Source organism: Macaca fascicularis, chromosome 17 (assembly GCF_037993035.2).
Source record: "Macaca fascicularis isolate 582-1 chromosome 17, T2T-MFA8v1.1".
Classification (NCBI taxonomy): Eukaryota; Metazoa; Chordata; class Mammalia; order Primates; family Cercopithecidae; genus Macaca; species Macaca fascicularis.
Window position 1 is genome coordinate 90,240,910 of NC_088391.1, and position 13,988 is coordinate 90,254,897.

General features: G+C 41.7%; 1 protein-coding gene across 6 annotated transcripts in view; it reads left to right on the forward strand.

Annotated features, from left to right (window-relative positions):
* UBAC2 (UBA domain containing 2) overlaps positions 1 to 13,988 on the forward strand; it is a 189,865-nt gene that overhangs the window by 133,616 nt on the left and 42,261 nt on the right. For all 6 annotated transcript variants that reach the window (XM_065533434.1, XM_074021327.1, XM_045377316.3 and 3 more), the window contains one exon: positions 9,766 to 10,011. In XM_065533434.1, the coding sequence (XP_065389506.1) occupies positions 9,766 to 10,011 (246 nt within the window). The remainder of the gene's footprint in view (positions 1 to 9,765; positions 10,012 to 13,988) is intronic.

Here is a 13,988-nt window from a genome sequence, read left to right on the forward strand (position 1 = left end):
GGTCTGTGTCATCTGGAAATAAATTTTATGCGTTTATATGCTTTATTCTTTCCCAATTTGTGCCTTTTATTTTTCTTTATTATGCTAGCTAAGACCTCTAATAGAATATTAAATAAAAGTGGTGAATGGATATCCTTGCTTCTTCCTGGTCTTAGATGGAAAACATTGAGTTTTTCACCATTGAGGCTGTATCTATAAATCCACAAATCTTTTAGATCTTCACATTCACTTTTAGTTTATTGTTTTTCATCAAAAGTAAGAAATGAGTTTCAACTGAAATAAGCCCATATTTTTATTTTTCATTTGTTGAATCCATTTAAGAAAGTGCCTAACTTTTCAAGGAGGATGGTCTCCATGTTAAAATAGATATTAGAAGGTGTTTGTTTACATATAAGCACCTGATTATGGTTTTCTCCATGTGCTAGAGACTCTGGTTGCCTCCCAGTGTATTTCTGAGCCAGCAGTGCCTCCAGCTGAGATCACATATCTCAGTATCCTTCATATCTCAGTCTGACCACTGGATTAAGTCCTGGCATCCTGGCCATTGAAGTATAAACACACATATTCGTGAGACTTCTGAGAAGGCTCCTTAAAGTCGCCTTTTGTCCTTTTTGTCCTTTCTTATTTTTTTCTTCTGACTGCTTTGACTATAGTTAAGATGGTTGGAGGTTTTTAAATACAAAGGTAAAATAAACTTATCTTGTATTTAAGCCACTGTTGTTTGAAGTTTTCTACTTAGCATAGTTGACCTAATCCTCCTCATGCATGGTTTCCCAAAAGGAAAAGCCTAGAGCAGGTTTCTAAGACAGTATGTGAGAAATGAATGATCTGCGATTAGCCTAATTATTTCTGTCTCTATTCCAATTTGGTTTTCCAAGAATCAGAAGGATAGCCAGCATTTTAATTGGGTACCTCAAAATTTTTTAGTTTAATATTTCTATTCCCTCATATGAGATAGAAAAGCTATAGAAAATTCAATCTGAATCAATTTTGCACTTAAAGAATAACAAGTCTCAGAGTAACTGCGAAAGGCACCTGGTTCTGTCTCTCATGAAAAGAATAATCTTTTCAAAACGTTTCACAAATGACAGAAATAACTTTGGGCATCTCTAATTTGCATTCGCATTCTTGGGATAATAAATTAGGGAAGGTACAAAGTTCCCTTATTCTCTCTCTAACATTTTCAGTGCAGAAGAAGGAATAGGAAAATGTAAGATGCATCAGGGCAGGGATCTTTCTGTTTTGCTCTCTACTGTGTTCCAGTGTTCAGAACATAGGCTGGCACATGTTAGCATTGAGTAAATATTTGTTGAGTGAATAAATGAGGTCTCAGTGGGTCTGGTTACCACAGGCCTTGAGGGCACACAAAGTCTGTGTGCTGGGGCTCATTTGCAAGGGGACATTTATTCCTTTGGCTGCTCCTTGTCATGCAGAGGCAATATCATGCTCCTGGGAAAGCAGCCCCCTAGGTTTGTCCTGTTGTCCCAGTAGATGGTCGGTTTCTTGAATGTGGGACTGGTGGTTGGCCCAGCTTGCCTTGTGGGTTTTTGTTCAGCCACAGTTGGCCCAAGAAAGCAGTCGACACCTGTGTGTCATTGCAAAGTCATGGTTTCTAACCTTTGCCTGTTGTGGTTTCAGGCTAGTACTAAACAGGACCAGAGGACAGTTGAAGTTTACTGTCTATGATTAAGAGTGTTTTGCATGTTTTCTATCCAGCAAATTAAATTATTTGCCTGATGAGCATTATTTCATGATTCCCTTCCTAAAAGGGCTAAACATCTGGAAAATCTGAAGAACAGTGTAATCGATGTCCATGTTTGTTAGTGGACTAAGAGAAAAGCATTTCCTCTTGCCTTACATTCTCAGACTTACAAGGTCCCAGCTTCCGCTGTTGGCATATGGGGTTCTGCTCCCTGTGACGCAGAGCCAGCCTGGGTTTTTGGCCTAGACTCTCAGGTGGATGTGGGCCAGGGGTTCTCTGGTTGCGTGACCATGTGTCCCCTTTCCTAGACAGGGTTCCTGCTTCCTGTTGCCCAAGTGCTGAAACTCCAGCTCGAGCTTATCTTCCCAGGCATATGCTCCTTGTTCCTTTTTGCTTTATCTGGTCATCCTGCACTGACCCCTTGCCTGCCAGAGACTGCACCACTGCTGCCTTCTTTTTCAGTGGCCCCTCCGTTTCCTCTTTGGCTTCCCCAGCTCTGAGGGCCTGCAAGACCTCCTTGGTAGAGTTCCCCTAGCCCCTTGACACACAAATCCAAGCATATGGTCTTTTTCTAAAGCCTGCTTTTCACAGGGTCTATGGATTTCAAGAAAACTCTTTCAGAAGTCCCAATGTAAAAAAGGTTTATGAGATAATGAAAATTAGGTCAGCCATGGTGGCTCACACCTGTAACCCCAGCACTTTGGGAAGCCAAGATGGGAGGATCACTTGAAGCCAGGAGTTTGAGACCAGCCTGAGCAACATGGCGAAACCCCATCTCTAGGGGGAAAAAAAAAAAAGAGAGATAATAAAAATTAAAATTAAAAATAATGTGTAAATTTAAGGTAGTATTATAATAACTGATGCTCTCTCAAAGCTTTTGGCAGTAATTAAGTGATTACTTAATGACTTAATTAATGCCAAAATCTAATGTAATTATTTTTGTCCCATATTTCCATAGAATAGGGTTTTAAGCACTTTATGTTTTACTCCTCTGTGAAAATCTCAAAACATTGTGCAGTAGCACTTTATTTGACAACTTGAGGTCATGCTGGTGTGCCAGTGGCATGGACAAATGAACTCTTTATCTTTTATCATATGGGAAAGTATAAACTTGGAACCAAAAAGAGTGCATAACTTTCCAATTTCCTTTAAAAGGATCTAAGATAATGTATGTATTTTTGTGGAGCATTTGTTAATTCACCATTCACCCAGGAAGTACTTAGAGTACCATGTGCCAGACCCTCTTCTAAGTGCAGAGGCCAAGTAGTGATCAAAAGCAACCCAAATCCTCCCCATTCAGAGTTTATATTTAGATAGATAGGATAGAACTGTAAGCAGATGAACACAAAAGCCCTACTTCCCTGCCGGAATTTGCAGTCTTATTTTTGTTTATTACTGGGTGGAGGATCCATATTCTTCACAGACTGGTCCTGCTGAAATGGAATACATAGTTTTGTGAGTATATACTCATGTCTCATTGTCATTGTGGGGGCAGGGAAGGCATGGACGGGAGTGTGAAGATCTTTAACCTTCCTCAGTTTCTTAAGGTTGTCTGTGGCCTCCCCCCATAAATTAAGAGCTTCTACCAAATTGTGAGCTCCTTAAATACTGACGAAAACTGCATTTTCATTATATTTTTCTTAATTTATTTAAAAATGTGATTTTAAAAAAATTAGCAACAGGGTCTTGCTCCGCCACCCAGGCTGGATGCAGTGGTGCAATCACAGCTCACTGCAGCCTCAAATTCTTGGGCTCAAGGGATCCTCCCATATCAGCCTTCCAAGTATCTGGGACTGCAGGCATGCACCACCATGCCCAGCTGATTCTTTTTATTTATTCTTATTTTTTTGTAGAGATGGGGTCTTGCTCTGTTGCCCAGGCTGGTCTTGAACTCCTGGCCTCTAGTGATCCTCCTCCTTCAGCCTCCTAATGTGCTGGAATTACAGGCGTGAGCACAGAAGAACCAACATTGTATTGTTGAGCTTTTAAGGTATATAGGCGTAACATATGACAGAAGTAGCGCAGTGGATGGGAAGACATTACATGGAACTACAGTAAGTCTTAACTGTCAGTAGGTTCTTGGAAATTCCAACTTTAAGTAAAACATCATTCAAATAATGTCATTTCATTCAGCATCTTTTCATTATAGCATTGAGAAGACAAAATTATACTTTGTTTCAGTTAAAGTTGGAGTTTCCAAGAACCTATCAGTGAGTTAAGTGAGGACTTACTGTAGGGTCTTGCAAGCTTCTCCTGTTTTGTATGAAGTAATTCAGTATTAACTCTAAATACATTATGCTCAATTTTGAATGCATATTATAATTTCTAGGGCAAATATGTGGGGAAAAATACAGTGATATATAGCTGAAAAAAACCGAAATACTAAATAATATTTCATAGTACAAAAGAACGTAGGAAAGGGGGAGTAAAGAGTAAAAAACAGTTGAGACAGACAGAAACCAAATAGCAAAATCCAGCTATTCAATCAAATACATTAAGTATGAATAATAGCTAAACACTCCAATCAAGAGGTAGAGATTGTCAGACTAATTTAAAAGAAAAAAATTGCCATTTGCTATCTACAAGACACACTTTAAATACAAAGTCACGAAAAAAGCCTGAAATTAAAGGGATGAAGATATATTATGGAGACAGTAAGCATAAAAAAAGCTGAAATGGCTGTATTAAGATCAGACAAAGTAGATTTCTCTATGAGTGTTACTAAAGATGCAGCAGAATACTTTGTTGTGACGAGAGGGTCAGTTGTGTTTGTGTGCCTAATAACAGCGTCCACAAACAGGAACAGCTTCCAGATACATGAAGTTAAAATAGCTAATGGGAGCAATGAACAAATCAACAATCACAGTTGGATGCTTTGAGACCGAAAAATAAAAATGTTTAATTTTGTACTTAATTCAAATCTCACAGCTCTAATTTGTCTTATATTTTTAATATTTTGTTATGTTTATAACATTTTGCTATCTTCTGCTAAAATCAGTGTAATGCTGATATATACCCCATTTTCTGTTTTATACCAGATCTTCAGAAAAGGGATTTCTACTTCCTTACCTCCAATTCATTACTGTTTTTTTTTTCCATATTGACTTGATGTATCTCTCTTCATTAAAAATATGTATTTGTTACAAAGAATGCCACTCCCTACCCCCTACCGTGTCCCCCATCACCCCTCTACAGCAAAGGCTACTTTCTGTGATTCTGTAGTTACTGCAGACAGATGTGTGCACAAACAGCATAGACTATTATTTTGTTTTTTGAAATTTTGCAAGAAGATAAGCGCAACATGTGATACCTCTTATGTGTATTTTTCATTCCACTTTAAACACGTCAGTACACACACATGGAGTTCATCTGGATGGCTGTATAGTACTGTGTTGTATGGATAACCCACTCTTCAGCTGTTCCCCTCCTGGGGATGATTTGTTTCTGCTTCCTGTCTCTCTCATGCAGGGCTGCAGTGGAATGTGCCTCAAAGCACATGGCCGCTCTACTTGGTGTTGCCACATTGCTCCCCAGAGGCACTATAGCTTCACCTTCCCTTGGGACTGTGTGAGAGTTCTCAGTTCCCTCCATCCTTACCAAAATCTCACACCTGGAATCCCAGCACTTAGGGAGGCAGAGGCAGGAGGATGCTTGAGCCCAGGAGTTCAAGACCTGCCCGGGCAACATGGCAAGACCCCATTCGCCACAAAATGGGAAAAAAAAAAAAAAAAAGAGATAAAACTGGATGATAGAGGACCTTTACGTTTTTGCCAGTTGTTGCTGTATTTAAGATTGCTCATTTTAGATTTCAGTCCCTTAAAAACAAGTGAGGATAAACATCTTTTCATGAGTTTGTTAGCCATTTGAGTTTTCTCTTCTGAAATTACCTATTCATATGCTTTTAAAACTGGGCTTTTTCTTACACATTTTTAGGGTTTCTTGATATATTCTGAATGCTGCCTTGGTTGGCTATATGAATTCTGAGTACCTTCTTCAGGCCTCTTACTTGTGTTTTCACTTCATTTATGGTAGCTTTTGGCATACTACAGCTTTTAAATTGTAAAGTAGACCAACGTGTGTTTTCTAGTTTGTACTTTATGTTTCTTATTTTAAAATATTTTGCCACCCCAGTGCCAAAAAGGTATTCCTTCTGTATTTTGTGCAGAAAGACTTACAATTTTATGAACTCTATTTGAGTTCTTATTCCATTGCAAGTTTATGTTTGGTGTCAGGAAGGGGCCCTGTTCTGTCTCTTCCTCGTGTATAGCCCATGTGCCCCTTCCCTCCCAGTCTACCCACGTCTGCTGAATACCAGGTGCCCTTACACTGGGGATCCTATTTCTAAGCTCTTGTTCTCTTGGTCTATTTAAGTAACCCTAGATAAAGACCACACTGTTTTAGGTAGCCCAACTTTATAGTATGTCTTGAAATCTGATAGGACTTATGCTTCTTTAAAATTGCCTTGCCTTTTCTGGATTTTTTATTTCTTTGTCTTTTAACTCTTAATTGTGATGTATAACACAAACTGTAACTGTCACGAAGCTGTGTAAATCACTATAAAGCAAATATATCCATAATCCACTATGCAGGTAGAGACCATGCCTGGCCAGCCACGCAGCCCATGGTGCCCCCCTTCCTTCCCACCTCTCTCCTGTGACCCCTTTCCCCTTCTTTCTCCCTCCCTTCTGTGACCCCTCCTAGCACACACCGTCATCATCTTTGCGCTTTGCTGTCTTGTTTTATTGCTTAGTGTGTGGTTTAGGTTAATTCATTCACAGAAGTGGAATCATGTTTTCAGGCTTTGGGTCTGGCTTCTTTCTCCCAACATGGTGTTTTTAAAAAGCAAACCTTAAATATTCGGCATGAATTTGAGGACTGTCATTTACGTTCCAACAAAACACCCTGTTAAGATTTTATTTTGAATGATATTTAATTTACATATTAATTTGATGAAAATTGGTATCTTAACAGTTTTGCATCTTCCTATTCATGGAACTGGTATCTTTATTATCACTAGGGTTGGTTTTGAAAAAATATCCCTTACTATCTTTTTCATTTTTTTCTGTCCAGGCCATATATCTATCTATCTATCTATCTATCTATCTATCTATCTATCTATCTATCTCTCTATCTATCTATCTATCTATCTATATAAAATTCCCAAGTATCTTATAGTTTTTGTTGCTGTTATTTGCTAACAGTTTATTTTTTCTTTCCAAACAGTCTGTATTTTATCCCTGGTTGCTTTTCTTTTAAGGATTTCTTTCTTTTGTTTCACCACAGTGAATCTAGATGTAAATTTCATTTTAACATTCTTTTAGGGACTCTTGCACTTTTATCCTGAGGATTTATATTCTTTATTTATTCTAGAAAACTCTCAGCCGTTTATCTCTTGAAATATAATATCCATATTCCCTCTGTTGGCTTCTTCTGGAACCCCTATGCTGACAGCCCCATGAGATGCACATAGTCTGTCTGTGCAGAGGCCTTGGCCTTCCCTACCCACATGGACCCTCCTTGCTTCATGCCCTGCAGAGCTTTCCCTTCTCTCTGTGGAGGAGAGAAAGGGTACATGGAGCATGAGGAGGAACTGGGGTGCCTCTTACCCAGACTTAAGTAACCCTCCTTCCACAGGGCCTAGACCCTCTAGTCCAGGGGTATCTAGTCTTTTGACTCCTCTGTGACACATTGGAAGAAGAATTGTCTTGGGCTACACATAATATACACTAACACTGATGATAGCTGATGAGCTTTAAAAAAAATTGCAAGAAAATCTCATAATTCTTTTTGGTTTTTTTGTTTGTTTGTTTTTGTTTTTTGAGACAGAGTCTTGCTGTGTCACCCAGGCTGGAGTGCAGTGGCACAATCTCGACTCACTGTAACCTCCACCACGCAGGTTCAAGCGATTCTTGTGCTTCAACCTCCTGAGTAGCTGGGACCGCAGGTGTGCACCACCACGCCTGGCTAATTTTTGTATTTTTAGTAGAGACGGGGTTTCACCATGTTGGTCAGGCTGGTCTCAAACTCCTGACCTCTTGTGATCCACCCACCTTGGCCTCCCAAAGTGCAGGGATGACAGGTGTGAGCCACTGCTCCTGACCTTGTAATGTTTTAAGAAAGTTTACAAATTTGTGTTGGACCACATTGAAAGCTGTCCTAGGCCACATGTGGCCCATGGGCCTCAGGTTGAACAAGCTTGCTCCAGTCCCTGTGCTTGTCTGAGTCCCACAGGACTCTCTGCAGGCATTTGGACTTAGCTGCTTATATGCAGAGTGGTTTATAATCACTTGATAAGCTTTCTATTTTGTTAGCATGGTTCAGGATTAGTTTCTAGTTTCACGGACCTTGGAGTTTGTTTCTGTCTTCATTTTCTTTGTTGTCTTATACTATTTTTGAGAGAAGGGGCTCAGAAATTATTTGAAACCAGAAGTTGTCCACCATTTACTCTTCAGCCCTCTACAGTTTGTCTTTGGTACCAAAACTGTTCTTGTAAACACCTTGTTTATCAAACACCTCCATTTGCGACATCCAGTGGCTAGTTCTGTCTTACTTAGCAGCTGCATTCCATGTAGCTGACCATCCCTATCTTAAAACACTTCTTAGCTTGAACTCCTCTATTTCCTTTCTCTTCACTGGCAGCCCCGTCTCAGGTTTCCTTACTGGCGTTTCCTACTCTGTCCGTCCGTAGAATATTAGTGCACTCCTGGGTTCAGTCCTTAGTCCTGTTCTCTCTTCTACTGTATCTTCCCCACCCCCATTTTATCTCTTCTAGTCCCATTACCCTAAATGTCACATCATATCCAGTGACTCCGAAATCCTTATCTCCAACTTTTCCTTTAGTTCTAGAATTACATAGCCACCTGCCCACTCAGTGGCCCCCCAAGATACCTGATAGACACTCCCAAGCTCGGGCTGCACAGCATCTGCTGCTTTCTCTGCCTGAAGTGTTCTTTCCCCAGTTTGCCAAGTCATGGGCACCCCATCATCCTTAAGATCTTCACTCAAGTATCGCTTTCTCCGAGGGCACCCCTGATGTCCCCTGCCGCCCCCAGAGTAGGTTCATGCCCCAAGTCACTTTATTTCTTTCCCAGTACTTGCCGGAAATAGTTTCACGTGTTGACTGGATTACTGCCTGTTCTCCACATTGCCTGCTATAAGCCCTGTGAGAGTGGGGCCTTGCTTATCTTGTTCTCTGCTGTATTCTAAGTTCCCAGAACAGTGCCTGGTGTGTAACACAGTCTCAAAGAATTCTTTCCAATTCATCAATTTAAATTTTATTATTAAAACATTGAAGTATACTTACATTAGAAAGTTGTCAAATATGTTCTAATTTGATCTTCTAATCCTAAGAATGAAATTCACATCAAGATTTTTTTTTTTTTAAACAAAGGAATAGCCATAGTCATTTTTAGCTAGAAAATCATAGGAAGCCTTGAGACTTCTGTAACCATACATTATAAGTGACCTTCAAGATGAAGACAGGGTTGGTTTATAAATGGAATTGTTCATTGCTAACTAATGTTGGTGAGGATTTTAAATATCTAGAAAAATCAGTACTTGAAAAACTGATTAAAACACTATGTAAATAAAAACCAAGATTTTAGATTGTGTTTATTCTCTGATAAATTGATCGTGTGACTGGGTCAGCTGAGACATGGCAGTTGTTTTCTGCTGGTGTCTCTGCGATGGCCATCTGCCAACAAAGGTAACCACAGAGTCAGTACAGTGTGAAAGTGTTTCAATAATCAGATCTCTTACTCCTTTTTAAAAAATGAAGACAGTGTCTTGACAATCTTTTACCTGAACTTTGTATACTAAATGATTAGAATTTTGCTAGCTCTTCTAATTCAATAAAAAACAATTTTGTTTTACTGAGTAAATTCAGTTTTGTGTTGATTTGTACTGCTTAGTGTTCTGTGGTAGAGGATTTTGCTTATTGCCTAACACGCTGTGACTAAGAAGAACACTATGTGCAGTGTTTGGAGGCTGCTGATTTTTGTGTCATGTACATTTTTTAAAATGATACTACATTTAATCAATCACATTGGACGTTTTTCTTTTAGATGTCCGGTCTGTGCTACAACAGCAAAATGTTCCAGGTGCATCAGGTGCTCTGCATCCCCAGCTGGATGGCAAAATTCTTTTCTTGGACACTTGAACCCATCTTCTCTTCTTCAGAACCCACCAGCGAAGCCAGAATTGGGATGGGAGCCACGCTAGACATCCAGAGACAGCAGAGGATGGAGCTGCTGGACCGGCAGCTGATGTTCTCTCAGTTTGCACAAGGGAGGCGACAGAGACAGCAGCAGGTAAAAGTGATAATAATCACTAAAAATTTAGAAATTCTCAGTGGCCCCAGCAAATCTTTCCTCTGTGATTGCATGTGAGATAGAGACTACATTTTATTCCAGTGCCTTGCAAGCGGATTTTGACATTTCCAAAGAGAATGTAGGTCTCTGTTAGTGGCGATTCTTAGTTTTTTAAGAAGGTAAAAAATAAATTGTAGCTGAAAGATTGGTCAAACTGGACATTCTTTTTCCACCTATATTAGATAAGCATGACTTCTTAGAGAAACACCAACCTAGTTAACAAGATGTGCTATTTATCTGTTTTTATAATCTTGTAAAAGCCACAGTGTCTTCCTGTTAAAATGCTAATCATATGCCATGGAGTGAAGAACAAATGTAAAACTTCTTGATTTTCCTTAATTGAAATGAAGAGAATATGAAGGTAATAAGATTTTCAATGGAACAACCAAGGAGTAGATTTAAAAAATGCTGTGTTTTCTCAACCTTGCTATCAATAATCAGAAACTATTGCACATTTGTCTACAAATACTGCATCCAAACAATCTGATACCACACTTGTCTTCCATGGGCAGCGAAGGAAGGAGGGTTAGTGCACATCAGGCTAAAACCTCAGGCCTGATCTTTCTAGGACACTTCTGTGAGCCAGCCTACAGGGCTCCCCATTTTTCGCCTCTACCTTCTTTACCCCTGGGGTAGTTGTAAACCATACTTACCTCTGCCATCTCTCTGTCTCCCACTAGCATTAGATGCAAGAAGTAGGTCTGCAGATCTCACGATGGTTTGGAGAAGTGAAATCAGGTTTGAGGTCCTTAGAGTCTCATTGGAGATGCAGGTCCCAGAGTTTATATTGGGATGGGAGGAAGGGGGCACCTTATCAGGTGCAGAGTCTACAAGAGAAAGAGAGAAGCAGAAGTTGTTTCTTAAAGATGTGCTTGAATTTGAGTGACTCTGGAACATGCCATAAAGATGCTCATGATGTATTTAAAGCTGGAGGATGGACATCTCTGTCTTGGAGATGTGGAAGCTACATATATATGTAGGCGATGGAGTCACCTCTGTAGGGGTGAGAGCTGAGAGCCGAAAGCAAAGAACTAGTAAGTTCTGTAAGAGAAGAACTACATCCAAGGTGAACACAGGCTACAGATGAAGCCTTGTATTTAGCAGGAGGTAAATCCTACAAGGAAACAGAGAAGAGCGAAAGGTATGAGAACTCAGAATGATCAAGGTCAGAAAAACTGAGTAGTGATTGAGTATAAAGGTAGAGGCAAAGAGCTTATGAGGGGGTGTTCTGATGTTTCTGGCCTAGATAATCTTGAAGATAGAGGACTGATAGTTCCATTTCACCAATATCAAAAGAGCAGATTTGGGGGAAATATGTTGTCTGAGATACCTTGGGAGTCCTGGGAGGAGATTCTCCATTGGAGAGCTTTGAATTTGTACTCATAAGCAAACCAGAGAAGCTGCATTTCTCAGATTGGCCTCCTCAGGAAGATTTTTATACAAGGAGTTTAAGAGCGAACACTGTCAGCATACAGTCACATCGCAGGATTAAGGCTTCAGTGTGTGAATATGGGGCAGGGGCAAGGGGTGGGGGACAGTGTGTTCCATAACGCTGCAGGGTGGAAAGGGCCCAGCATCGTCTCGGTGCTGCGTGACTGTTCTGCTTGCGGACGGTGGTTATCCGGTGCATGCAGTCTCTGTGGGTGCCAGGTTGGATGCTCCATAGTGGCAGGAGATAGGTCGGTCTGGGTGAGGGGACCGCACATTCCTCTGTGCCGCCACTGTGGCCGTCCATTCGTGTGCCAGCACTGGGTTATCTGGCGATGGAGCCACGGCCATTCTGCCCACCTTCCACTTGGTGCCTTTTCGGTGGTGGATGCCCGTGGTGGGCACTACCTGCAAAACACTTGATGCTGCTGTTCCTCTAGCTGGGTCCTCCTTGTGCCCTTCCTTCCAGTCCCCTGACCGGCCAACCAGGTGATCTGCCATGCCCAGCAGATCCACACGTGTGATTGCCTCAGGCCACTTCTCTTTCCACTCAGAGTTGGTGACCAAATGTGCTGCCCGGGCTCTGCCCATAGGGGTTCCCCTGATCATTGTCTTTCAAGATCGAGCCATCATGCAGCCGTTTCCTCCAGCTGCCACTCATGTCCTGAGCCAGCCTATCCATTTGGCTGTTTTCCCCTCTGTCACTTGGTCATGAGGGGCCCAACCGCTGTGGCAGTCGGTGTTAGCTGGGAAGAGGCTGTGGTGCAGCAGAGGTGGCTGCCAGGGTGGTCTGGCATGTCTGCTTCTGCAGCTCACCCATGCCCTGCAGCCCCACTCATGCTGAGCCCAGATGCCCATGTCCATCTGGTGACGGGTTTCTGTCGGCCCGCCTGGCTTGGTAACGTGGTGGGTCTCCACTGCTGACCACATGCTCACGTTACGGCCTATGGACAGGCACTTCGTGGTGCAGCAGTAGTTTATACAAGTGGGATTCTTGGCTGCGTGCGCACACCCTCGCTCCAGGACCCTATGGACCCACATTATGGTTCTCCTTTCCTGCCTTGCCGTAAACTCCGCACGGTGTCTTTCCCCACCCCAGATACTTGGAACATCATGGGATCTACCAGCTTGCACCCAGGCCTCAGGGAATGAGACAGACCCAAATCCCTGCCCTGCTGGAGCGTGCATTCCCACCAGGCGCCTGTGAAGTGGCACGGGCCTTTATGGCTGTTTGTACTGCTGTCAGACTCCTCCACTTTCATAGGATGGTCTCACCAACAGGTCTGAAGTCCAGAGCAGGACACCAGCCCTTGGGCCTTTGCCGGGCTTTTACATTGAGTGGTCTGCTGGGCAGCACAGACCAGACTTGATTTTTTGCTAAGCTTACTTCTAGGGTCTGCACATGGATACACCCAAAACTCAGTGCTTAGACTCCTGCTGAACTTCTTCACTCAGCTGTGTCTCAGTGTTATTCACATAAGTGTGATAAATCACCACGTAGAGAACTCTTGTTAAACCACCACTGGGAATTATCTGCCGTGTTTGTGTGCATGCACGAGTACTGTACAGGGTGCAGTTGTATCGGAATGTAATACCAGGGGAAGAGTTTATTTTGATTTTCGTTTACTTTTCAACAAATAAGTACTTAGTGCTTATTATATGCTAGGCCTAGGGCTGGACATTGAGGACACAGGTATAAGAAAGATAGCCCCTAGTCCTTTTTCTTATGGAGCTTGGGTCCTGTCTCTCTTGCAGAATTAGCATGTTTCACTCTTTATCAGTAAAAAGACCACCACCATTTATTGTGCCAGTCCTATGGTAAGTACTCAGTATATGTTATCTCATGTATGCCCAGTGTGCGCCTAGAGAGATGCAGGTGTTCCCTCATTTCCCCGGAGGCTCACGGGAGTGCTTGCTTGTCCAGGGGCAGCTGCTGATGGGGATCTGGGAGTGAGATCCAGCTGTGTCTGACTCTGAGATCTCTGTTTCTGATCCCTAACTCATATACCTCCCAATATGAGAGCTCCTTGGTGATTTTTTTTTCCCCCTTTTCACTTTGGCTGGCAGGAAACTCAGTGCCAGGCTTCAGGTTTAATTAGGGTTAAGCTAGAACTTTTGCTTCCATCTTCTTCTTTATGTTTCAAATGTATGTTTTTGTTGTTTGCTGCTGTATCTTTTATTGTAGGCAATCTCATACTGTGTATTTCATTTAAAATGCAGCTGTTATTTATTTATTTAAAAACTGTTGATTTTTAGATGCTTTTCATAGAATCTGAGTTTATTTAGTCAGAATGTCATTTTTTTCAGTTACTAACTACCGTATGTTACACATGATCTGTCTGCAGTTTTTCATTTCAGGTATTCCAAAATAACACTCAAGTCTTGATTCAGTGTTGTATTTCTTTAGATTTCTCTTGCCTGCTTATGCCAGAGTTCATCCTGCCATCTGGCAGGTGCTCGCTGCCACCCCCTGCCACGTGCTCCTTACG